Source organism: Hippocampus bargibanti, linkage group LG15, assembly GCF_051943395.1.
Source record: "Hippocampus bargibanti isolate YZ-2025 linkage group LG15, ASM5194339v1, whole genome shotgun sequence".
NCBI classification, from domain to species: domain Eukaryota; kingdom Metazoa; phylum Chordata; class Actinopteri; order Syngnathiformes; family Syngnathidae; genus Hippocampus; species Hippocampus bargibanti.
In genome coordinates, this window is record NC_142748.1 from 2,866,123 (window position 1) to 2,890,790 (window position 24,668).

At 38.6% G+C, this 24,668-nt stretch overlaps 1 protein-coding gene across 1 annotated transcript in view; it reads left to right on the forward strand.

The window, feature by feature from the left end:
- Positions 1–1,596: 1,596 nt before the first annotated feature.
- dnah9 (dynein, axonemal, heavy chain 9) overlaps positions 1,597–24,668 on the forward strand; it is a 163,534-nt gene continuing 140,462 nt past the window's right edge. Inside the window, exons 1-16 of the mRNA XM_089015298.1 lie at positions 1,597–1,947; positions 4,431–4,627; positions 4,709–4,867; positions 6,301–6,431; positions 7,295–7,506; positions 9,249–9,482; positions 9,569–9,736; positions 10,505–10,621; positions 10,700–10,850; positions 12,355–12,469; positions 13,936–14,004; positions 17,718–17,844; positions 17,948–18,094; positions 19,279–19,387; positions 20,051–20,292; positions 21,316–21,451. Coding sequence (XP_088871424.1) covers positions 1,597–1,947; positions 4,431–4,627; positions 4,709–4,867; positions 6,301–6,431; positions 7,295–7,506; positions 9,249–9,482; positions 9,569–9,736; positions 10,505–10,621; positions 10,700–10,850; positions 12,355–12,469; positions 13,936–14,004; positions 17,718–17,844; positions 17,948–18,094; positions 19,279–19,387; positions 20,051–20,292; positions 21,316–21,451 — 2,665 coding nt within the window. The remainder of the gene's footprint in view (positions 1,948–4,430; positions 4,628–4,708; positions 4,868–6,300; positions 6,432–7,294; positions 7,507–9,248; positions 9,483–9,568; positions 9,737–10,504; positions 10,622–10,699; positions 10,851–12,354; positions 12,470–13,935; positions 14,005–17,717; positions 17,845–17,947; positions 18,095–19,278; positions 19,388–20,050; positions 20,293–21,315; positions 21,452–24,668) is intronic.

A 24,668-nucleotide genomic window follows, 5' to 3' on the forward strand; every position in this document is an offset into this window, starting at 1 on the left:
GTCGGGCATCGTAATCTTTATACGTAATCGTCCGCTGTGGAATTTATCCGTCTTAGTTGCTGCTTTTTCGACGTGAGTCACTGCAAAGCATGCAAGTCTTGGAACTTCTTTACAAAAAAACTGAAACAAGCAAAACAAAATAAGATTTGATGTTTTCTGACCCCACAACAGAATGATTGACAGGTCTACAAACAGGTCTGGTCTTGTTTGGTCTAATGTAGTTTTTTTACTGCATGTGTTCAGTGTCGAATTAAATAATTGTGTGATAAAGATTCAAAATAAATTGCAACCAAGATAGCTAAGATTTATTTAGTTAGTTACATATGCGAGTTAAAAATATGTACTGTCTACAGCACATTGACACAAATGTAAGTACTTTTTGAATGAGTCTGAAACAAAAGTAACTATATCCACGTTGTTTTCCTTTCAGTATGAAACAACACAGAGATGCCAAATCCAAGTCTGAGAGGGAAGAACATTCGAATCAACCAACAGGTGAGTTCACCTGCTTTAGAGTGAAATATATGAGAAGCTTAATTTGATATCATGGACTGATTTTTAATCATTGCATTGTGGCAATTAAAGGACAACCGACGTCACTTTTTTGTTTTTTAACTGACATCAGAGAAACGTTTTATAGCATCTAAAATACCCAAAACACACAGTATGATATTTTTAGTCAAATGCAAAACACCAATAAAAATGACTTAAAGTGTCCAAAATCTGCAAAAAAATTGAGCTATGAATTGGGCATTTTCAGAAAGTCCCGCCCCCAGTTCGTGACATCATGCCAAGACGTCTTGCATTGCTTGTGAATCAAAACAATGGCTTCAGATTCGGAGAATATGCTTTCTTGTCACACATCCAGTTATGAATATGATTCAAATAGTTCTGAAGAGGAAAGCATACATGTTTGCAATCGATTAAATAATTATGTGTGCCATTTTGAGGCAACATTGGGGGAAAATCTCTCACCCAAAAAAAAGAGGCACAAAATGGCTACCTCCAGTGGCCACCTCCGTTTCCACAGGCTGATAAATTCCTCATATGGAGCTTGGATGCCCTCTTCTGGCAGCTTTTGGGTGCAACACGATTCTCAGACCAAACATGTACAGCAAAATACATTGACGTGATGGAAGGACTGATACAATGTGTCTTTTTTCGGTCAGTGGACGGTCCTTTCGTGACGTCACGTACGGACTCGTCACCAACTCAAAAACAAGACTTCCTAAATATTCAGACCGAGTCTTAAAACATAAAATATAGCTATAAGTGGTGGAATCTTATTAAAATACGCTCAGTAGAAGTCATTTGAAGCCATTTTACAAATTATGGACACAACTTGTCCTGAGACGTCGGTTGTCCTTTAAGGCTTTGAGTGAACTGAATAACAGTTTTTTTTTCCACTCACCTGTTCACATAAAACATAAGTCTCTAAGCTAACAATGGCCACCGTAGGTCCACGGACAAAGAAAGAGATAGTCCAGGGTTAGCTCCCCCGGCAACGGCCTCATTAATGCAAACGCCACGTTGCTATGGAGGCTGCAACACACAATTACTTCCTCCTCACGCCGTTGGGACGATTCCTCAACAGACATGGACGAGTCACCTGCTTTGGACCAAAGACTGGACTTTATAGAAGATTACGTGCTGAGGACTCTCAAAGTCAAACAAGACCGCTGGCAAAAATGTGTGTCCAGCGAAGAGAACTTGCAAATTCTGCAAGACTTCCTGGACATACCACAGCAGCGGATTTTGGTGGTGTACGTGACTGCGTCCGGACTGTTACAACCTGCCGACGCCTTCACGTTCCACTCCAAAAACAAAGCAGTGTACTTTTTAAAACAAAGTCAAAAAATTCTGACTGCAGAACATATGGAGGAGAACTTGGTGTGCGGCGACTTGTCTTGCTCGCCTCTTGACCAGTTGACTGCCCTGATTGAGGAGGTAAGACAGCACTGGGAATTGCAATGGTTATTCATCTATCTTTGTAGCTTACCCAGAAATCAAGCATAGTTAGAAACAGATGTCTTGGCCATATACTGTATGCAAAAATCACACTTGCGGGTTACAGATTGTATAGAGCACAGGGGTCAAAGCCAAGGCGCGGGGGCCGAATCTGGCCCGTCACATCCTTTTATTCGGGGGGTTGCTATTAAGCGCCTTGATATTTTAAATGTGAGAGGAAAACAGTCTGGAAGAGGAGATAATACTAGTGGGCCACATATGCACCTAAAATATAGCAACCACACATTTGACGACGGTGCGGTTAAAATCTTAGGAAAAAAATAAATGGTTTGAAAGGGGAGTAAAAGAAGCTATTTTTATCAAACAGCAAAACCTTTCACTAAATCGCCATGGTGGGGTGAGGTTTAATTTGGATCGTTCGTACAACAGGCTTCTTGGACCACATAGGCTTAGTTATGCCGATGAGGTAATGCCAGTGCAAATGGGGCAATCAGGCCAGTCGTAGACCCCATAATCAGGCAAGACAATAGAAGTAATCGGTCAGGGCACTAAAAGTAATCAGTGTAGCCTCAGGTAATAGTCCTCTGCTCACCCCAACCTGAGAGCAGGGACCTATCATAGCAGAGTCTGGCACCGCCACGTCTGGACAGTAGGGATATATATATATATAGGGCCACAACTACCAGCAAATTTTAGTTCGCTGACGAAGCCTCTTGGATAAGAAGCGAAACGTCCGACACCTTCAAAGAAGTACGGATGACGGCTGAAGAAACCTCATCTGGAAGAGGAGGGCGAAAAAAAACAAAACATTATTGATACAAATTGTTTTTAATAAATTGCAGATACAATTTTCTTTTCAGAAGTTGAGTAAAATAAGTATCTAAACAAGGAGTTTAGTAGGTCTACACAAACAGCTTATAAAGGAACAACAGTCAGGCTACTTATGCAAAATCACACACAGCTACTAACCTCCCCTCCATAAATGTTTTATGATCTCTTATTTAAACATTTAATACACATAAATGTATGTTGTATAATTGTTAAGTATGAGTTATTATGGTATGGCAATGGTGCGGCGTTAATTTTTAATACCAGCTGAGTAACATAATTACTTGATGCTGAGAGCAGCTTATTTCTTGCCGGGTTATATAAGGCACTTCAACAAGAATTAGGAAGAAACGCATTGTGAACGTTCTTGGCACTGATGCGTCACATTGTTCTATTTATTTATGTATTTATTTATTTATTTAGAAATCGGAATGTTACTACCACTTGTGACTGAAACACAAAAAAAAAAAATAGTTAAGGGTGTTGCCTTCATGACATTCATTATTTTGATGGGTTCGGTGAGTTGCTTTCTAAATCATAATCCAAAAGTCGAGGCTTGGAATTGAAGCGGATTTATATGGGACAGCAGATGTGAGACAATATTTTTTCGTCAATGGATGCGACAGCTTAGTGTTTGCTTTCAACATTTAGCTTGTTGCAGATGTGCACATTCCACCATGATTCCCCTGATCCACTGATGAAAAGGACGCTTTGATCCTCTCCTCTTTCATCTGCTTTCTAAGTCATAATCCAAAGATCGAGGCTTGGAATTGAGGCGGATTTATGTGGGACAGGAGATGTGAAACAATCTTTTTTCGTCAATGGATGCGACAGCTTCGTGTTTGCTTTCGACATTTAGCTTGTTGCAGACGTGCACATTCCACCATGATTCCCCTGATCCACTGATGAAAAGGACGCTTTGATCCTCTCCTCTTTCATCTGCTTTCTAAGTCATAATCCAAAGGTCGAGGCTTGGAATTGAAGCGGATTTATGTGGGACAGGAGATGTGAAACAATCTCTTTTCGTCAATGGATGCAACAGCTTCGTGTTTGCTTTCGACATTTAGCTTGTTGCAGATGTGCACATTCCACCATGATTTCCCTGATCCACTGGTGAAAAAGATGCTTTGATCCTCTTCTCTTACATCTAGAACTGCTTCATACAACAAATATGATGCACCAAGCGAATGTCTGTGTCGTTTGTGTTGTCACATTGACGAAAAGAGCTTGTCTCACATCTCTTGTCCCATGTAAATCCGCTTCAATTCTAAGCAGCGACAATTCTACAGTCTCCTCCATGTTGTGGCCAAAAATGCTGAGAAACAATCCATATTCGTTCCGCTTGACGCACAACAACTCCGAGTGATGAAAAAAGACACAAAAACACCAACAAAAATCAAGGCTCGTGAGAGCTGCCTACTCGGGTGCCATCTTGAACTTCTTTTCAATGTGATACAGTGCTTCCCTATTTTTGATTTTTTTTTAAATAGGACATTTATTGAAAGTGGGCCTTATACTCCAGATCGCCGTATAGCACGGAAAATGCACTACTATTGCTTTCTCAGTACTATACCGTGACAATAGTTAGTCAATGGACCTCACATCTCAACTTTTTTTTTGTCACCCTCCTCTAGATTGTTGCCCCACTGCTGTCCAACAGTCGAAACCACACCGAATGGCCTCAGGTGGTAGCCCAAGATGTCAAGCATCTCATCCACTCCCTAAAGAGCAGCGTGTTTATAATTTCAGGCCAGGTCCAAGGCAAGACACTGTTGCCGCTCACTGTTGGTTTGGAGAACGTGGAGAAAGCTGCCATACAGATAGAAAACGGGTAACCCAAACAAAATGGAGTGTTTGATCATGCCCCACCCCCCTGGACAACATTTACATTCAAACCTGTGAAATTTCTCAGGGGGGAAACAATAGATAAGAGCATCATCCACTCCTTGGAGTCAACGGTGATTGAGTGGAGCCATCAGATCCGCGCTGTGCTGATAAAAGACTCAGCAGAAGCCTTGCTTGAAGGCAAAAAGCCCACACCGCACACAGAGCTGCTATTCTGGAAGAACAGGTTGGCAGATCTATTTCTACATCTAGACCAAATAGCCAACGGCAACTTGGAAACAAAAACGTTCAATGCTGTGTCACTGAGCCCCGGAGTGAAATGATTGTACAACTTTTTGTCGTTTTTCCAATGTTGAATTTTTCATAACACCTGCACGGTCTCATGAAAAATGCTTGTTCTTGGCATGTCCTGATTTTTTTATTTTAGTTTTTATTTTTAGTTTTTATTTTACCCTGTGGCAGACATTCTCTGCTATTACAGTAAAGTCTTGTTATATCGATATCGGATATATCGATAGTCCCGGTTATATCGATACTATTTCTATGCACGCACGGAGAAAATTACATGCAAACAGGGTCGGATATATCGATAGTTCCGGTTATATCGATATTTTTTCGGACTCCCTTGAATATCGATATAACGAGACTTTACTGTATTTTCATGAGCACATTTTTAGTTGGCTAACGCAAATATGGAGAGTTGATCCAGTCTAATGTGATTGAAAATTGGATCAAATGGTTTTCTGGTGACCTGTATGTTTTTTTTAACTCATTCACTGCCATCCCCAAATTCATTGTTTTTTTGTCTTCTTTGCCGATAAAGCACTGGTCAGACCTCTGGAAATGTTTTTCCCTCCCACGAGGGAGGAGAAAATGCATTTTGCACCTCATATTACTCCAGACCCATATGAGTTAGGAATTAACTATTTTTCTGATGAAAGAAGAGAGTCTAAAGTTTCTTACGCTGCATTGAATGTTGATGTAGTCCTAAAACTCAATATTCTGTGGGTCCTGGAATTTGCGTGAAAATGACAAAAACACTGGCACTGAACTGGACACATTTTTGCACGTCTGGCAGTGAATGAGTTAATGGTCAAAAAGAATCTTATTCTTTAATGTAAATTGTTTAACCGATTATCGGCAGATTTGAAAATAAGATTAACTGGACTCAGATGCTGGAGAAAAGTGACTGTGTGCCACACCCTTGACCCTCAGAAGTATAGGCACATTTGAAAATGGATGGCTTAATAATATAAATATCAATACACCAGTAATATATTTATTTATTAGTGATGGATCGAGCAAAATGTGCATTTTTTGCGGTTTATTTTCTATTTAAAGTAAATAAAAAAACAAACTTACTGTAACACCAATATGCACAATGAAATCTATTTGTCAAAGAAATTGCCACAGTATGCATATCGTTGCAATCATCGTGGCTGAGATAAATGACTTTCCATTTTGTCCCTGTGATTATTTACCAATAGACATTTGAATCACATCATTCAAATGCAGCCTTTGTTACATTTCCGGATGATTTTATTACCCAGACCTTTAGAATTAGTCATAATTTATCCAACATTCACAAGCAGTCAACGACGGACAAATATGACCTTTTTGTCTTCTCTATTTTTTATTGATATCTTTTTTGCTTTTAAGATATGCTGATTTGGAGTGCATTCACTCCCAATTAACATCACACAAAGGCAACACAATGAAGATGCTGCTTGACACTGTTGAGAGCAGCTATTCTCCTGCTTTTCAAAGTATCCGACAGGAAGTCAATGCAGGTAATTACAGGATGCAGAGTGTGGGGGGTGGGAATAAAAAAATAAATATGTAAACAAATATGTAAATAAATGTGTAAGTACATATGCAAATACTTATATAAATATGTCAATACTTATGTAAATATGTAAATACACAAGTAAATGTATACATATATAAATAAATACATAAGTAAATACATAAATAAATACATACATATATACACAAGTAAATACATGAATACATAAATATATGCACAAGTAAATAGATAAGTAAATATGTAAGTAAATACGTGAGCAAATACATAAGTAAATATGTAAATACATAAACAAATACACGTACATAGGTAGATACATAAGTAAATACATAAACAAATAAATGTACATAAGTAAATAAATAAGCAAATGCATAAGAAAATACGTAAGTCAATACATAAGTCAATACGTAAGTCAATACGTAAGTCAATACGTAAATAAGTAAATATGTAAATAAATAAACACGTAAATAAGTAATACGTACATACATCCGTAAATACAGTAAAGTCTCGTTATATCGATATCGGATATATCGATAGTCCCGGTTATATCGATACTATTTCTATGCACGCACTGAGAAAATTACATGCAAACAGGGTCGGATATATCGATAGTCCCGGTTATATCGATATTTTTTCGGACTCCCTTGAATATCGATATAACGAGACTTTACTGTATGTACATATGTAATTAAGTACAGAAGGTAAATGCAAAAGTAAATACATAAGTAAATACATAAGTCAACTAGTAAATATGTAAATAAATACATAAAATTGAGTTTTTGTATTGTCTACATTTGCACATCCAATATTGAAGATTCTCATGTGATGAATCTGCTTTAAAATTGGCAGCTTTGGAAGAGGCAACGGACACCTGTACCTTCTTGACACCCCTGCAGCCCCTGTTTGAGGAACTGGAGAGTCGAGACTTTATCGAGGTCAAAGGTCAGATTGGTCCCCTAATGCACACGGTATGTCTTGTGTGGGCCAACTCGACACACTACAACACTCCGCGACGACTCATAGTTCTACTGCAAGAGATCTGCAACCTCCTCATACAACAGGTCAGTTGCCATTGTTTTTTTTTTTTGTTTTTCATTTTCTTTCCCCCAGGACAAAGAATTCCAAAGACACACTTTAAAGATCTTTTTTTTTTTTTTTTTCGCAACGAAAGCTATTTCTGAAATAAGCACCTGTCAGTAGGTGGGTGGCCAAGTGAAAACAAAGTACAACGTTTGCCCATTAAAGACAAGTTGAGAGTATCCTCCCCTCCCTGAAGTTTCTGTAGATAAAAGCCTCATTAAAGCTTCCTTGCAGTCTTTCTTTTCAACACCGCTTTTAAGGCATTTTCGAAGATTTGTTGTACCTTGCTCTTTCAAGAAACACCTTTGTTTGGATTTTTTGCCTGAAAGAAAAAAAAAATAGACTGCCACTTAAATGCCTTATGTCAGGCAGGCAACCCCCTTTTTTGAGAACATAAAATAACCCCCCCACACACACACATACTGCGCACAGTCTTCCTGCAGAAAAATAATGCCTGGTTCTGAAGGTCATTCGTAGTGAAGTAATATTTTAGGATTGTTTGTGATTGCCATTCCATTAGCTATTATGTAATTGCAATGTAATGTATCTCATGTGCTGGGGTGTGAAACTCATTTTTGGCCTGGCCCACATTTTAATTACCATTTGTCTTAGGAGGCTGTTATGACTTAAACCAAATAAAATAAAAGTCAACAATCACAGTTTATTAAACAAACGACGCCCCCGGAAAAGTTGTGTCCATAATTTGTAAAATCACTTCAAATGACTTCTGCTGAGCGCATTTTACAAAGATTCCACGACATAAAGCTACATTTTACATTTTAAGACTCGCGCTGAATATTCAGGTCTTGTTTTTGAGTTGGTGTTAATTCCTGACGTGACGTCACGTCAGAACGCCCCTGACCGAGAAAGTGACACACAATGCATTTTGGGTACTTTGTTTGGTCTGAAAACGTTGTGTTGAGCCGTGTTGATGGCGAAATTAGAAGGAAAACACATAAATAACCAGATGGTGAATTGTGTGTGTTGCACCAAGACAACTATTTGATAGTAGTTGACACAAATTCCCAGCAGACAAATCAGCCCATTTCCAACGGAGCTTGGGCGCCATTTTTTCTGGGACACTACAGTCCTGATGCCTCAAAATGACCCGGAAGAACTTCTTTAATCGATTGCAAACTTTTATGCTTTCCTCTTCAGAACTATTTGAATCATATTCATAACTGGATGGGTAACAAGAAAGCATCTTCTCCGAATCTGAAGCCATTGTTTTGATTATGGAGCAAGGCAAGACGTCCTGGCGTGACGTCACGAACAAGGGGGCAGGACCTTCTGAAGCTCGCCATCTCCATATTTATTTTGAAGTAGCTTTGGGGCACTTTAACACATTTATATTGGTGTTTTGCATTTGACTAAAAATATCAGTCTGTGTGTTTTGGGTATTTTAGACGCCATAAAACATTTTTCTGATGTCAGTTAGGAAAATAAAAAACTGGCGTCGGTTGTCCTTTAAGTTCCTGTAATTAGAGGTTTAGTTTTAGGAAAATGTGGACAATATGGTTCTTATTTATTACATATGAGCACTTAATTTTTTTGTCCAGATTTTAAAAGCATTGTGAAAGTTGACCTGTTCGCGGGACCCCAAAAATGATATGATGGGCCAAATCTGGCCCTCGGTCCTGGAGTTTGACACCAGTGTACTCATGAATATATCTCATCTGACTGTTCGGATAACCTGACTATTTTTTCCCCTCCCGCAAAATAGGCTCAAGGTTATTTAATACCAGATGAACTTCTCAAGGTAGAGCTTTCTGAGAGTCTCCTGAAGGTGACAACATGCCTGGAGATTTTGGAACACTTCAAGAGCGTCTATGAGGACCGTCGTACTAATCTGGGCCAGTACCAGAGGAACGGGAGCTTGGTGAAGCCTTGGGATTTCCCCGCCACTTTAGCCTTCTTCGGACTTGATAGCTTCATCAATAGAATCATGTCCATACAAGTGCGTTCAAATGGATGGTGGACTTCAAAATCATTGTCGTTCTAGATTCATATACATTTCCTTTTCGCATTTCTTCAACTATATAGGACATCCTTTTGGCAGCGGTGGACTTCTTAAAGTTTGAGAAATTAGAGATTGGAGGCCTGAGAGGTCGTGCGCTAAACCAACAGGTCCAGCTACTTCACCGGGAGTTTATAGATCATTTCACGACCTTGACAGAGAAGACCTATGACTGCTTGGACCTCCAAAATAAGGTGAGGAGGAGTACAGATGGTGAATTGTTGTGTGTTGCACCAAGACTACTATTTGATACTAGTTGACACAAATTCCCAGCAGACAAATCAGCCCATTTCCAATGTAGCTTGGGCGCCATCTTGTGCATTTTCTGGGACGCTACATTGGACTCCTGACGGCTCGAATTGATATGGGAGGACTTCTTTAATCGATTCAAAACATGTATGCTTTCCTCTTCAGAACTATTTGAATCATATTCATAGCTGGATGAGTAACAAGGAAGCATTTTCTCTGAATCTGAAGCCATTGTTTTGATTTTAGAGCGTGACGTCACGCACAAGAGCGCGGGACCTTCTGAAACTCTGCATCGCCGAGGTCATTTTGAAGTAGTTTTGGGACACTTTAACTCATTTTCATTGCATTTGACTAAAACTATCAGCCTGCATGTTTTGGGTATTTTAGATGCTATAAAACGTTTTTCTGATGTCTGTTAAGAAGCAAAAAAAATGGTGTCGGTTGTCATATCCTTTAACACTTGACACTATACAAGAGGTAGGTTACTCTGGAGTGCGCGATCGCGACCCACGCGTCATCTTGTTGATCAACAAAGTTGTTCCTGAGTAACAGCGACCAAAGCAATTTATTTTTCTTGTAATACCAACTTGGAAAATCGAGTTAGTCCGATGTAAAAAAAAAAAAAAAAAAAAAAAGGAATATGCTACTGTATGTGGGCTCAATGTGATCTCACTGGACTGTGACACTTGGACTGTGTTTTCCCACCTCTGCAGGAATTTGAGAAGGATGTGTGGCACTTCAAGTTGTTAGCAGATGACATAGATCGACGGCTAGGAGCCATCTTCTGTCAGGCTTTTGACGATGCTACAGGATTGGAGCATGCCTTCAAGGTGCTGGAATTGAATTCCACTCTTTGATAACACATCCTATCCACATGCACCGGGTCATCTCTTCTCCTATGTCTGCAGGTTCTTGATATGTTCGGGAGCTTGTTGGAGCGGCCCGTAGTTGCTCAGGATGCTTTGGACAGATACCCATGCTTGGTTAGCATGTTTGACAAGGATCTGGACAACTGCAAAGTCCTTTACCATGAACATATACACATTGCAAATGAGCTAGGTAAGTTTTGGGCACATGGATTTCTAAAAGGCAAAAGCATGGTCTCCTAAAGTGACTTAAAAATAACAGCTAGGAATATGGGAGAGGCTCTACCTCACATATGACACAGGTATGAGTCAATGCATATGTGGCATTGTCGCGGCTTGGAATTGAAGCAGATTTACGTCGGACAGGAGATGTGAGACAATCTCTTTTCGTCAATGGATGCTCCAGCTTCGTGTTTGCTTTCACCACTTAGCTTGTACATGCACATTCACCATGACATCCCTGATCCACTGGTGAAAAGGACACTTTGATCCTCTAATTAAGATTGAATAACTTCTGTGTATTTTGTGTTGTGTCACATTATTTATTTAGTTTTGTTGCTGTTGTTGTTTTGATTTCAAGATGGCGCCACAAGAGTGGCTGCCTTTAAAGCAGGTCCTGTATTTATTGTTTTGACTTCTTCCTTTCCTTTCCTCTTACTTTCATCACTTTAATAATAATAATAATAATAATAATAATACATTTTATTTCAAGCGCCTTTCAAAACACCCAAGGACACTTTACAATAAGAACAATAAAACAAAGCACATAACAATAAAACCATAAGTAAAATGATACATAATAAAATAGTAGATAGAACTATACATTGAAAGCAATTTTAAACACTTTACTGCTGTGAAGTGTAACTTTATCCACTGCGAGACTAATAACCGCTATTTCAATCTAATCCAGTGCAATAAGAAATGAGAAGTGATAGAAAATGGATGAACGGTAGGATATACAGTAAAGTCTCGTTAAATCGATATTCAAGGGAGTCCGAAAAAATATCGATATAACCGGGACTATCGATATATCCGACCCTCTTTGCATGTAATTGTGTCCGTGCGTGCATAGAAATAGTATCGATATAACCGGGACTATCGATATATCCGATATCGATATAACGAGACTTTACTGTATATGTATTTTATAGCGCTTTTAAGGAACCCGAGGACCTGAAACACCTCTTGCATCGGATATCATTAATGTATATTGTGCAAGTTGTCAGTGACAGTGCCTCCACTCGCCGCTTCCCTATCCTCAAAGGACGCTTATTAATATGGATTTTTTTAACAGCCTATTAAGTTAATCTATTTATGGTATTATATAGCACACCTCTTGCAAACTGCGACATTTACCTTGATCAGAAATTATGCATGATTATATAAAAATAGAAGTGGCCGTACAGAATTTGATTGACCTTTTGTCAGTGAAAAACTTTTTAGGCATTTTGGCAAACCCCGAAGGAGTGAAATAGTTTAGTTTTGAAATGTTGTCCATTCCCTCCCATTGAATGTAGAATAGCAACATAGCATCAAGCAGTCTACAAGAACATGCAAAGTATAAATTATATATTGTCTGTGACAATGGCTGCTAACTTCTTCTATGGCCATTATTTGAAGAAATAATGCATGACTGTTTTCAGTCGACCGGACTTTATCATAAGTGTTGGAATAACGGTTACACTCCTTTACCACAGGCTTTGCACCGGTGAATAAGAATATGCCAGCGGTGGCCGGAGGACTAATATGGGCTCAGGAACTCCAGCGGCGCATTCAGACGACCTTCTCCAAATTCAGACACATTTCCCATCCGTGAGTGTTCATTCATCTACACAGACAATAGACACAAGGATCTTCCAACTAATAAACTTATCAAATGTATCCATCATCCAATCCTTCATTTTCAAATCTGGTTATTTGAGATGTCTTCAGGTAATTTGCAGGGACACACCCTGAACTGGTTTCCAGGCAGGATTCAGGGCACATAGAGACGGAGAATTTTTCACGCTCACACATATAGTGAAAATTTAGTGGTGTCAAAGTTGAGGCCTGGGGGCCAGATCTGGCCCACCACCTCCTTTTCTCGGCCCGCAAAATGAATTCCCGTGACAACTTCCATGATCCTCGCGAGTCTGGTCAACTTGTGATTTTGTAATGATTTGTTAACATTTTTCAATCATTTTCAAGCTGAATTTTAATTTTGAAGATATAAATGTACAGTGATACCTCGGTTTACGAACGTTAAATTTATGAAAATTTTACCTTGTCATACAAACGTTTTTCGGGATACACACAGAGCTGCCTCAATGAGTGATGGGTCGTTCGCGAACAAGCCCGTTCTTCTAAAAACAAAATGGCAGCCGACCGTTTTTATTCTTCTATTCCCCGCCCCCAGTCTTCGGTTAAAGCCACGTGATTTGTCAAGAACGCAGCAGTAAGGGGAGGTGGTTTAAACAGGCAGACGACAGTGAGAGAGTTTCAACTTTGATAGTTCAAAGGCGGAGTGTAGACTGCAAGGTTAAAATATCCCATCAATAAGGCTCCACAAACAACCCGCACAAGCCATCTGTACACTTGATGCAAAAAGCTATCAACCCAGCTAAACGGAACACAATTGATGAGGAACTAGTTAAAATTATCACAGAGAAACCACCTACAAGGGATCATTCCTCAAGATGGTGAAAGAAGAAGGTTACGTTCCTCATCAAGTGTTTAATATTGAGGAAACCGGCCACTCCATTCCATCAAGCCATCAACGACCATCACAAAGGTAAATAAAACGACTTTATTATATAGTACAGTTTATTTCTTTAATTATACCATAGCACATTTATTATACATAAAATAAGGTATATTTTGTGTGGTTTTAAGGCTTAGAAAATTAGAAAGTAGAAAATTATGTTTTATGGTAACCTGGGAACGGATTATTCTTATTTTAATGGTTTCCTATGGGAAATTAATTTTTGGGATACACACTTTTCGCCTTACACACTCTGTCTGGGAAGCAATTAAGTTTCTAATCCAAGGTATCACTGTTTGGTTAAGAAGCCCATGCAGAAATCAAAGTGCCATCCTGTCACATAAACTACAATAAAAATGTATACATCGATTTCCACATTTTCCCAATTCCTAACGTCATTGTTTGTTCATTTTCTCTAGGATATATCAACTCGCCTCCCTAATATGTGTATCCATACATCGCCTCATGCATCATCCGTGTCATCCTTACCAATTCTTCCTGAATCTAATCTTGTGACAAAATATATTCTCTGATGCAGGTGCCTGGAGTCTGCACAAGGTGTTTGGGTCATCCAGAAGTATAAGGAGCTGATGCAACTTGTTGACAGGTCGGAGCGCGTCATATTGCTATTTTACATGAAATGTCATCATGCAGCCATGTACATATATGTGAAAAAAACACAATGAGAGATTGAAATGAACTGAGAGTGAAAATATGGCCTTACAGTGTTGTTTTCATGATGAAAGTATAACACAGTGTGATGCAATGTGTCACTCGGTCGCCTGGCAAGGACACACGCCCAATGTGCATGGGTTGTTTATTGTCAAATGCCTGCTTTCGGCGGGTGGGGGGATTGAGGGGGGGGGGGGTTATGGGATATGAATGAATTTAACCTTCTAGTGGCTCATTGTCATAAATCCTCATAGCTCAGAAATAAGATGTGATTCATGTTAAAGTTTTTACAAGTTCTAGCAGTTGTAATTACCATATTTTTGTGGATGCTACAGCTTCGTTCATGCTAAGTTAACACTTAGCTTGTAGCAGTCACACAATGTAGAAATTCATAATTCACAGCAGTAAAGTTATGAAAGGAAAAATGAGAAGTAGAAAAATATATAGGAACTGCTAAAGGCAGCCACTTCCGCGGCGCCATCTTGGAGTCAGAATAAATATTTAATGAACAATTCACATGTAAATTATTGTGAGTTTTCCAGATGCTATAGTATCGTATTTTCCGGTTTATAAGGCACCCCGGAATATGAAAATGAATGAAAATGGTTTTCCAAATACAGTAAAGTCTCGTTATATCGATATCGGATATAGCGATAGTCCCGGCTATATCGATACTATTTCTATGCACGCACGGAGAAAATTACATGCAAACAGGGTCGGATATATCGATAGTCCCGGTTATATCGATATTTTTTCGGACTCCCTTGAATATCGATATAACGAGACTTTACTGTATAATATATAAATACTGTATATTAAAGCTTTGTAAATATAAGGCACACCACATTATAAGGTGCTATAGTAGAGGCTGGGGTTACGCATGATCTATTCTCCTGCGTATATGCCGCAGGGTCATCTTTTGAAGGAAATCAAAGCTTTTGGGTGCGCCTTATACACCCTAAAATATGGTACTTAAACTACTTATTAGTTATTTGTTGCAGCCTTGCTTGGTATTGTGTTCCTTGAAAGTGCGCCTTGTTCTCCAAAGCGCCTTATAGTGAGGAAAATACGTTTGATCGTTGATACGTTATCCACCTTACACAAATTGTACTCATGCACAGCATCATAGTTATTGAGGAAGTTGAAGTCAAACGGGTAACGGTAATGAGTCTTTATGCTTTCGGTAGCCCTCAATGTCGCGCGTATGAATCGGATAACAGGCCCCATCTGCGAAATCTATTTGATTTAGTTAGCTTATGAGGCAGCCCGCAGTGGAATGCAATGCAGACATGCAGCTCCAGGCTTGATTGATGTTCTCATTACTGGAGCGCTGCTCTGTAGATGATCTCACAAGAGTCTCATCATCTCGCATGCACTGTCGCCACTCACAGATGCCAAATGAGAAATCGCCTTTTAGACCATATTTAACATTAAAACTTATGAAATAAATTATCTCATTGAGGTGGGACTTTGCTGCTTTGAATTATGAAGGAACCAATAACAGAAAGGAGGGAAAAAAAGTATTCTCTTTGTACTTGCTTCCAGTTATAATTCACCTTTACACTGACCACTTAAAGATTGGACTGCCTCAAGGTTTAATCATTACGCTCACATTTCAGATGTTTTTGTTCAGCGTCGGCCTTCTATATTGGACCCTTCTGTAATTGCTATATTCTTACAATGTGGCATTCCTGGAATGCATCAGAACAACACTTTGCATGTTCCCCTTTGATGCTTAGAAATTGGAGAGGCACATCACATGGCCAATTATCGTGGTGAGCAACTGCGACACATACAGAGATAGCTTGATGAGAGCCACTTTATCCCCATAGCGTCAAGGGAAAAGGACAACAAAGTACAGAATTGGACACAGTTTCAAAATGAATTTTGAGCTAGCCCGACGAAAAGGGTCAAGATATATTGAGGATTTTCACATAGTTGTCCTGTAGCAAGACATAATTACAAATAAGAATTAATGCAATTTTAACATGCTTGTTGGAATGCTTAATGCATGGATGGATGGATGGATTCATGGATGGAACAAATAATTGGAATAATACCTGGAATGATACCTGGAATGATAACTGAAAGGATAACTGAGATAATACCTGAAATAATAACTGAAATGATAACTGAAATAATGAAATAATAACTGAAATAATAACTGAATGTAGAAATGAATGGATGAATAAATGAATAATTACACGAATAAATACATGCAGAAATACATGAACAAATACATGAATAAATAACTGAATAAATCAATAAATGAAGAAATTAATAAATGGATGCACGAATGGAGAGATGAATGGATGGATGAATGAATGAATGAAAAAATACCTGTACAAATAACTGAAATAATAACTGAAATAACTGACATAATAACTGAAATAATAACTGAATGTAGAAATGAATAGATGAATAAATGAATAATTACATGAATAAATACATGCAGAAATACATGAACAAATACATGAATAAATAACTGAATAAATCAATAAATGAAGAAATTAATAAATGGATGCACGAATGGAGAGATGAATGGATGGATGAATGAAAAAAAATACCTGTACAAATAACTGAAATAATAACTGAAATAACTGACATAATAACTGAAATAATAACTGAATGTAAAAATGAAACAAGAAATGAATGAAGAAATTAAAAAAAAATGGTTGGATGAATGAATGAATGAATGAATGAATGAATGAATGAATGAATGAATGAATGAATGAATGAATGAATGAATGAATTCATAAATCAATAGCTGCTGTGTTACTTCCGGGTAGAGTGAACTCTGGCGCGGATGGCTGCTGCTGCTCATCCGCACAAAAAAAAATCCCATGACTGTGTAAAGTGTACTTGAGAGTTTTGAAAGGCGCTTAAAATTAAATGTATTATTATTATTACTATTATTATAGATGAAAAAATACACGGGTGGATCGATAAAATGGTGTAAAAAGTAAGTAAGCATCCCAAGTAGCGAACAAGCAGTTTCGTAATTATTTGTCGAGGGTATTCCTTTTTTTTCCTACTGAAGCAATTATGGAAGCTTTTTTTTTTCAAATAAACATATTTAAGCATAAAATTACACAAATGTTAACTTTACAAAGAACTGGAGTGATGCTTTCAATGCATCCTGCTTAACTCCTATTCCAGTTGCTGTTAAAAATAAATTCTATAGTTGCCATAAATGAATACCATCATTATACTAAACATTCCCGTCATGATTGTGATGGGTATCCTTACTCATTACTCCCCACTGACAAAACTGTGTGATTTATGACCATTACCAAGACATTGGATTGCCTCGACGTCTGCGGTGCCACTATCAGGATATGAAGCTCACGACAAAAATCCAATAAGTACTCATCATAATAGTTGCTATTTACAGATTGCTATAGCCGTACGGATGCCTGACATATTGTCTGTCCCTGCCGTCTTGCAGATGAAGCAGCGTTTATCCTCATCCAACCTCCAGCTGTCCCAACTAACCCTTCATTTTCTTGCTAGCTCCCCCAGCCATGTGCCACGTCTGTAGCTAATTTAATGCAAGTGTGAAACAATGTTGAAACCCCTCTGGTACCACATTTGTGCGAACGTCTGTGTCTGCCTGAAGTGTACATTTTCTGGGTATTACTATTTCAGATACTGTTCCGCCCTATACGAGTCATGGACGGGGACTGTTGACAGCAGTTGTCTTCACAACCTCAGCCTGCCCTTAATCTCTAGAGACGTGTCCTCTCGGCTGATCTCGGTCAACTTTAGCACACAGGTTTTTATAGCATGGATCACAGTGTACATATTGTTCAATTTGCAGCAAAACAGTAGTAATGTCTTTTAAAACAATCCATCTGCCTCCACACCCTCTTGTGTAGCTTGCATCAGTGTTGAGAGAAGTCAAGTACCTGGAGGCCAGGCAAACTGAAGTGATTCCTGACACTGCAGTGGAGATTTATACCACCAGATGGCAGTTGTGGCAGTTCGTGGCCAGCCTGGAACTCGCTGCACGGCAATACAACAAGGTGAATATCAAAAAGGGGCATTCTGTCATATCTTATGAACGTAAAGTCGGTAATTTGCCTCAGTGTCCGAGTCTGTCCTTCATCGGTAGAAAGCAATTGACAATAGGTACTTAACTCATTCACTGCCTGTCTTAAAACTCAATATTCTGTGGGTCCTCCAATTTGAGTAAAAATGACAAAAAACCCTGGCACTGGAGTGGACACATTTTTGCACATCATCTGGCAGTGAATGAGTTAATAATATAAAATGTTTTTTTTCTTTTTTTCGCACAAACTTGGATTACAGCGCAGTGTGCGAGTGGTTTTCATCACGTTTGCTTAGTTGAGAATTCTGGGGGTGGAATTGTCTTTATTATAGCATGAATCCCCCCTAACAAAATTCGACTGATCTTTTTCTACAGGACAGATTCATGACATTCCCCTTAATTTAGCTGCAGGAAGTTGATTTGAGATAAGAATCTTTCAAGTTCAAAGCATAATCACCAAATGAAGGAAGGTCAATGTGCCTGTGAATTATGTAAAAGAGACAGATTGACTCTGACTATTATTGTTATTATTGGTACTATTAGGATTTGGAGTAGGAGTATTAGAAGGAGTAGTAGTATTGGAAGGAGTAGTAGTATGTGGAACTGCCGCGGCTTGGAATTCAAGCGGATTTACGTGGGACATGTCAATAGATACTACAGCTTTGTGTTTGCTTTCAAAATTTAGCTTGTAGCAGATGTGAACATTTCACCTTGACATTGCTGATCCACTGGTGAAAAGGACACTTTGATCCTCTCCTCTTTCATCTAGAATTGCTTCATATACAAAGAGGGTGCAGAAAGTGCTTCGGATTGAACGACTGTGTCTTTTGGATTGTCACATTATTTTGTTTTTTTGTTGTTTGACTTAAGATGGCCCTGCGATTGTGGCTGCCTTTACAGCAGCTCTTGGATTTTGTTTTTTTACTTCTTCTTTTCCTTTCCTCTTCCTTTCATCACTTTGCTGCTGTGAAATGTAATTTTTTTCCAGTGTGATACAAATAAAGCCGAATCTAATCTAGTAGTACTAGTGGTTGTAGTAGTAATAGTAGTAGTGTTATCATTGTTGTTGTTTTTATTTGTTTCTCAAATCCATTTCACAATACTGCACTTCGGTTTGAAATCTCATTTTAATCTTCTTCCCTTGACCACATATTCTAGGTGATTCAGTCTGTGCTCGATGTGGAGAATACACTACTCCAAAGACAGCTCAGGGATATTGAGACCCAAATAAAAAAGGCAGAAGAAAGCCTGAGTTGGAACAGCCAAGGTGTGGACCTTCGGTGCACACATACACACTCGTAAATAACACAGAAAACATACTGGGATATTGAACGCCGTGAAAACAAAAAACAAAAAAACTAGTATACACCTTCAGTTTTTGTTCATCCCATCTATGTCATTTGCATTACATAGACAAAGCGGCTGTTGGCAGCTATGTTTGTGTTTTTTTGCACTCATCCATGATAACTGCAAACCACCCTATGCTTTAAATAGGCTGTTCAATAACCAAAGCGAAATGGGAAAAGGGGTATGGACAAATATTGTATTCGTCACATCCATTTCAGGTCACTTTGTTGAAAGTCGAAGAGTAATCAAAGAGCAATCAAAGCCTCTTGCTGAGGGTAAAAGCAAAAGCGCCCTTAACATCATCATCATTGATTATTATTCTTTCAATGACATTTCATGATGCAGTCATTATAAAGCTTCCACTGTAATTCTGACATCCAGGCATTTTTGGGAGGGTTACCATGGGTAACCACACGTTTTAAAACCATGAACTAACTGTAAAAAAATGTGATTGCACTATGCCAGGAAAAAAAGTTGCGTTTTCGGTTAAGGTCATTGTCGTATTCATATGAATGACCTTTTACTATTATGATTCAAATAACAACCACGTTTACTCAAAATCAAACTTCTTGGCTATTCCTAGGCATTTGGCAGTATATTCAAGAGTTGCGGGATTCCATCTGCGACCTGGAGGGCCGACTCCAAAAGGCCAAAGACAACGTGGAGGAGATCCAGAATTGTATCAAATCCTGGGCAAGCCCATTGTTTGACAGGAAGGAGGGGAAAAAAGATGCTTTGCTCAGTCTGGATGATCGGGCTGAAAGGCTGGATCGTTTTTGTTGTCTGATTCGGTCATCCGGAGATAAGATTCATTTCCTCATGAAGGTATTAAATGCGTTCCCCTGAATTTGAAATATGAAATTGGTGAGCTAGTCGGTTAACCTACCGTATTTTATGCACTATATGGGGCTTCTTCAGAGGAACAGGCGCACCTACAACGAATGGTTTATTTTCAAACTATTTTCAGATATAATGGAACTGTATAGTGCCACTGTATAGTGCCACTTAGCAGTTTTTTTGACAACGATACTAGTGCAGCGTGTTCTACCGGAAACAAATTCCTTGTGTGTCCTACATACTTGGCAATAAAGATGATTCTGATTCTGATTCTGATAACGTGCACTACATTATAATGCACATTGAATGAATCAGAATCAGAAAGTCTTTAATAGTCTCACAATGGTGAAATTTGCAATCTACAGCAGCAAAATTGAAATGGGGTGTGTAAAAAGATAAAAACAGAGTATTCTATGCATAGTAGAAATGTCAGAAGACTGAAATGTATAACCGTGCAAAAATGCTTCATAAAAAACTGTACATAGTGCAAGTATAAAAAAAAACACATTTTATGGAATGGAAGCTACAATAATGGCTGCAGTTGCATCCACAAGGAAATTGCGAAACAGGAAATGAGAGACCAATGTTATCATACCAATTGATTCAACAAAATAGCTCACATCCACAAGGGGCTAAGCATACTTAAAATCTTTCTTCTGCCTTCATTTAATCAGATGTTAACGATGCTTATGATTTTCGTTTCAATATGGCTGTGCTTGTTGATTGTGTCTTGAAATGCATTGGATTGTAGGTTTTCGGGAAAATTGAATGATTTACAGTAAAGTCTCGTTATATCGATATTCAAGGGAGTCCGAAAAAATATCGATATAACCAGGACTATCGATATATCCGACCCTGTTTGCATGTAATTTTCTCCTTGCGTGCATAGAAATAGTATCGATATAACCGGGACTATCGATATATCCGATATCGATATAACGAGACTTTACTGTATATGCATTACAGTGTGGAAAATATTGTCATTGCAATTGTACAATGTCTTGTTCTCAGAGGAATCTTGAGCTTTTCCTGTCCGACCCATCCTCAGACGAGTGGAAAGCATATGAGGACTACATTGATGACATGATTGTCGATGGCTTTTATCATTGCATCGAGTGTTCGCTCAAGTTTTTCCGGGATAACACAGGTAAGATAGTTGTAAAACTTCATAGTGCTCCAAAAGTAATGATCATTCTTAACTTATTCACTGCCATACGATGTGCAAAAATGTGTCCGCTCCAGTGCCAGGGTTTTTGTTATTTATACTCAAATTGCAGGACCCACGGAATATTGAGTTTTAGGACTACATCAACATTCAATTCATTGTAAGACTCCTTAGACTCTTTTCTTTCATCACAAAAAAAGAGTTAATTCCTAAGTTATATGGGTCTGGAGTTATTTGAGCTTGAAATGAGGGTGGCTGTATAAAATACAATACTTACATATTGATTTATGTAGCGCTTTAACAACAGCTGAAGCTATAACAAAGCTCTAACGTGGACAGAAGGCAAATGCTGCCCCCTAGTGGAAAGGAAAAAAAAAACATTGTCAGAGGTCTGACCAGGGCTTTATCGGCACACCCGCAAGAAAAAAACAAAACCCGAACACATTAGGGAATGGCGCTCCACGTCACACTTTTCAATTCCTGAATACATTCAGGAATGACAGCGAATGAGTTAAAAGCTGGGCAAGCAGCAGGATATTTTAAAAGTGCTTAAACAGAAGCTCGATTCTAATCCTCAGCCCTTGAAACAATCTCCAAGCGTCCTTGACAAAGCTACTGAACCCACCCATTTGCTCTTGATGCTATGACGATTGCATTTCTGACACACTCGACAGTCATCAACAGCCAATCACAACTGATTTTAGGCAAATGGTGAGCAATTTAGAGTCTTCAATCATGTTTCAAGCAGAAAATTCAGACAAGCATGGAAAAAAATGAATAATATTGTTATTGTGAGGTCAACATCACAGTCATACTCTCCTTTCTCAAGCCGATATGTGATCACAAAATGTTTATTTTTGACGGACACTGTATCGGTGGAGCCTCAAAGCTTCTTTTAAAACATTTTTTTCCCCCCGATTTTATAGTTCACTTGGTTATTCCCATTGGCAGCAGGCATGGAATAGATTTGTAGTTGCTTGCTGTCAAACTGGACTAGGATTCATTTCAAGAGTTATTGCCAGTCTGCCATGACTGTGCCCTTCGTCTCATCATCATTTTTTTTTTTCACATTTTAGGTGACGGTTCATATCAGGTTAAGTTTGAAATGAGATTCCACACGCAAGGCCACAGAACAGCATGGAGGCAATGTCAGCAAAAATGGAGGATTGAGTATTATATCCGCTTCCTATGGCTTTGTGAATAAAATATTCCTGAATTAAATAAACACCTAAGGTGTCTGTTATGGCAGGAGCTAATGTCCCAGAGAAATGCTGAAACATCTTACTGCAGTAACCATAATATCCATGTGAATGCTTAATCCGTCTCATTAATTTTAATACATTTCATTCCGTGGCTTTAAAGTGTGTTAAAATGTTAAATTGGAATCCATTATCAGATATAAATAATTGGAGACAAAATATGTGTTTCTCAAAAGAGCAGAATTTCCGTTTATGTCTTAATTGAATAATATATATTTCTGCTGTGTATGTGTATATATACAGTATATCCAGTATATACGATAGATAGATAGATAGATAGATAGATAGATAGATAGATAGATAGATAGATAGATAGATAGATAGATAGATAGATAGATAGATAGATTTTTCAGAATAAGAGCAGAACACAGGAAATGTTATACAGTAAAGTCTCATTATATCGATATTCAAGGGAGTCCGAAAAAATATCGATATAACCGGGACTATCGATATATCCGACCCTGTTTGTATGTAATTTTCTCCGTGCGTGCATAGAAATAGTATCGATATAACCGGGACTATCGATATATCCGATATCGATATAACGAGACTTTACTGTATTTACATTATTGACCTCATGACATGTTATCTTCAGCAGGATACTTAATAGTGTGCACCATTTCCAGCAACAACTTAAATTTTGCTGGAAATGGGGTATGGCGTGTCAATATTGGAAAAAAATGTCAATATTGAGTCAACTTCATTATTTTTAATGTACATTTAACAACTTCAAAACGCACATTTAAATGTCATTATACATGTCACAAGACACCCATCACATGTGTGCCCTCTACGCCGAATATAAAGCATCATTCGCATTAATCTGGAAACAATGAAGCTATGTGGTTAACAGCCAATAATTTGAATTACGTTTAGATTTGATTTAAAAAAATGCAGCACTGTGGGTGATTTTGATAGCACTACATTTTGGAGAACCGGGAAGTTCCTGTTCATTTGCCAGCCACACACCCTTGGATAAAGCTGGAATGAGACCAACGTTTTGTTATATGAAGTGGTGCTCCAACATGGTTCTATGACTGAAAGACTAATCCAAATATGTCATTTGGGATAGCGCTGAATATCTAAGTGCTTCATCACATCGATTATTTATAACGTAGAGCAGCCGGTATATCTGGAAAAAAAATAGTGATGTCTTCCAAGGTATTGTGGCCAAAGCTTCATCACTCAACCCATTGGATTTATTAACCGCAATATATCTTCCATTCTAACTTATTTCTTCATAAAGATAAATACTTCATCTCAGCTATATCATATTCTGTATTGTCATAATGCAACGGTGTCAAAGTCAAGGCCCGCGGGCCAAATCCGGCCCGCCACATCATGTTTTTCGGCCCGCGAAAGCAAATCAAACTTGTTAAATTCCATAATGACTACTACGCTCACCCCTCACTCCGCTGCTATCCTCATCCACAGTCTGGTCACCTCCCGCATCGATTATTGCAACGCACTTCTCTTCGGTGTCAATCAGAAATTTCTCCATAAACTCCAACTCGTCCAAAATTCTTCAGCCCGGATCATCACTAAAACCCCCTCCTTTCACCACATCACCCCTGTACTCCAGCAACTCCACTGGCTACCGGTTAAACATCGTATCAAATTCAAAATACTTCTGTTTACTTTCAAAGCCATCCATAACCTTGCTCCTCCCTATCTTTCTGACCTGCTTCAAATCTCTGTTCCCTCTCGGTCCCTCAGATCCTCATCCTCCCTTCACCTCTATGTGCCCTCTGCCCGTCTCACCACGATGGGATGCAGAGCTTTCAGCCGCTCTGCTCCCAAACTCTGGAATTCACTCCCACCCAACATCCGTAATATTGACTCCCTCCCTATTTTCAAGGCTCATCTCAAAACCCATTTGTTTAAAATTGCTTTCAATGTCTAATTCTCTCTGCTATTTTATTATTTATCATTTTACTTAT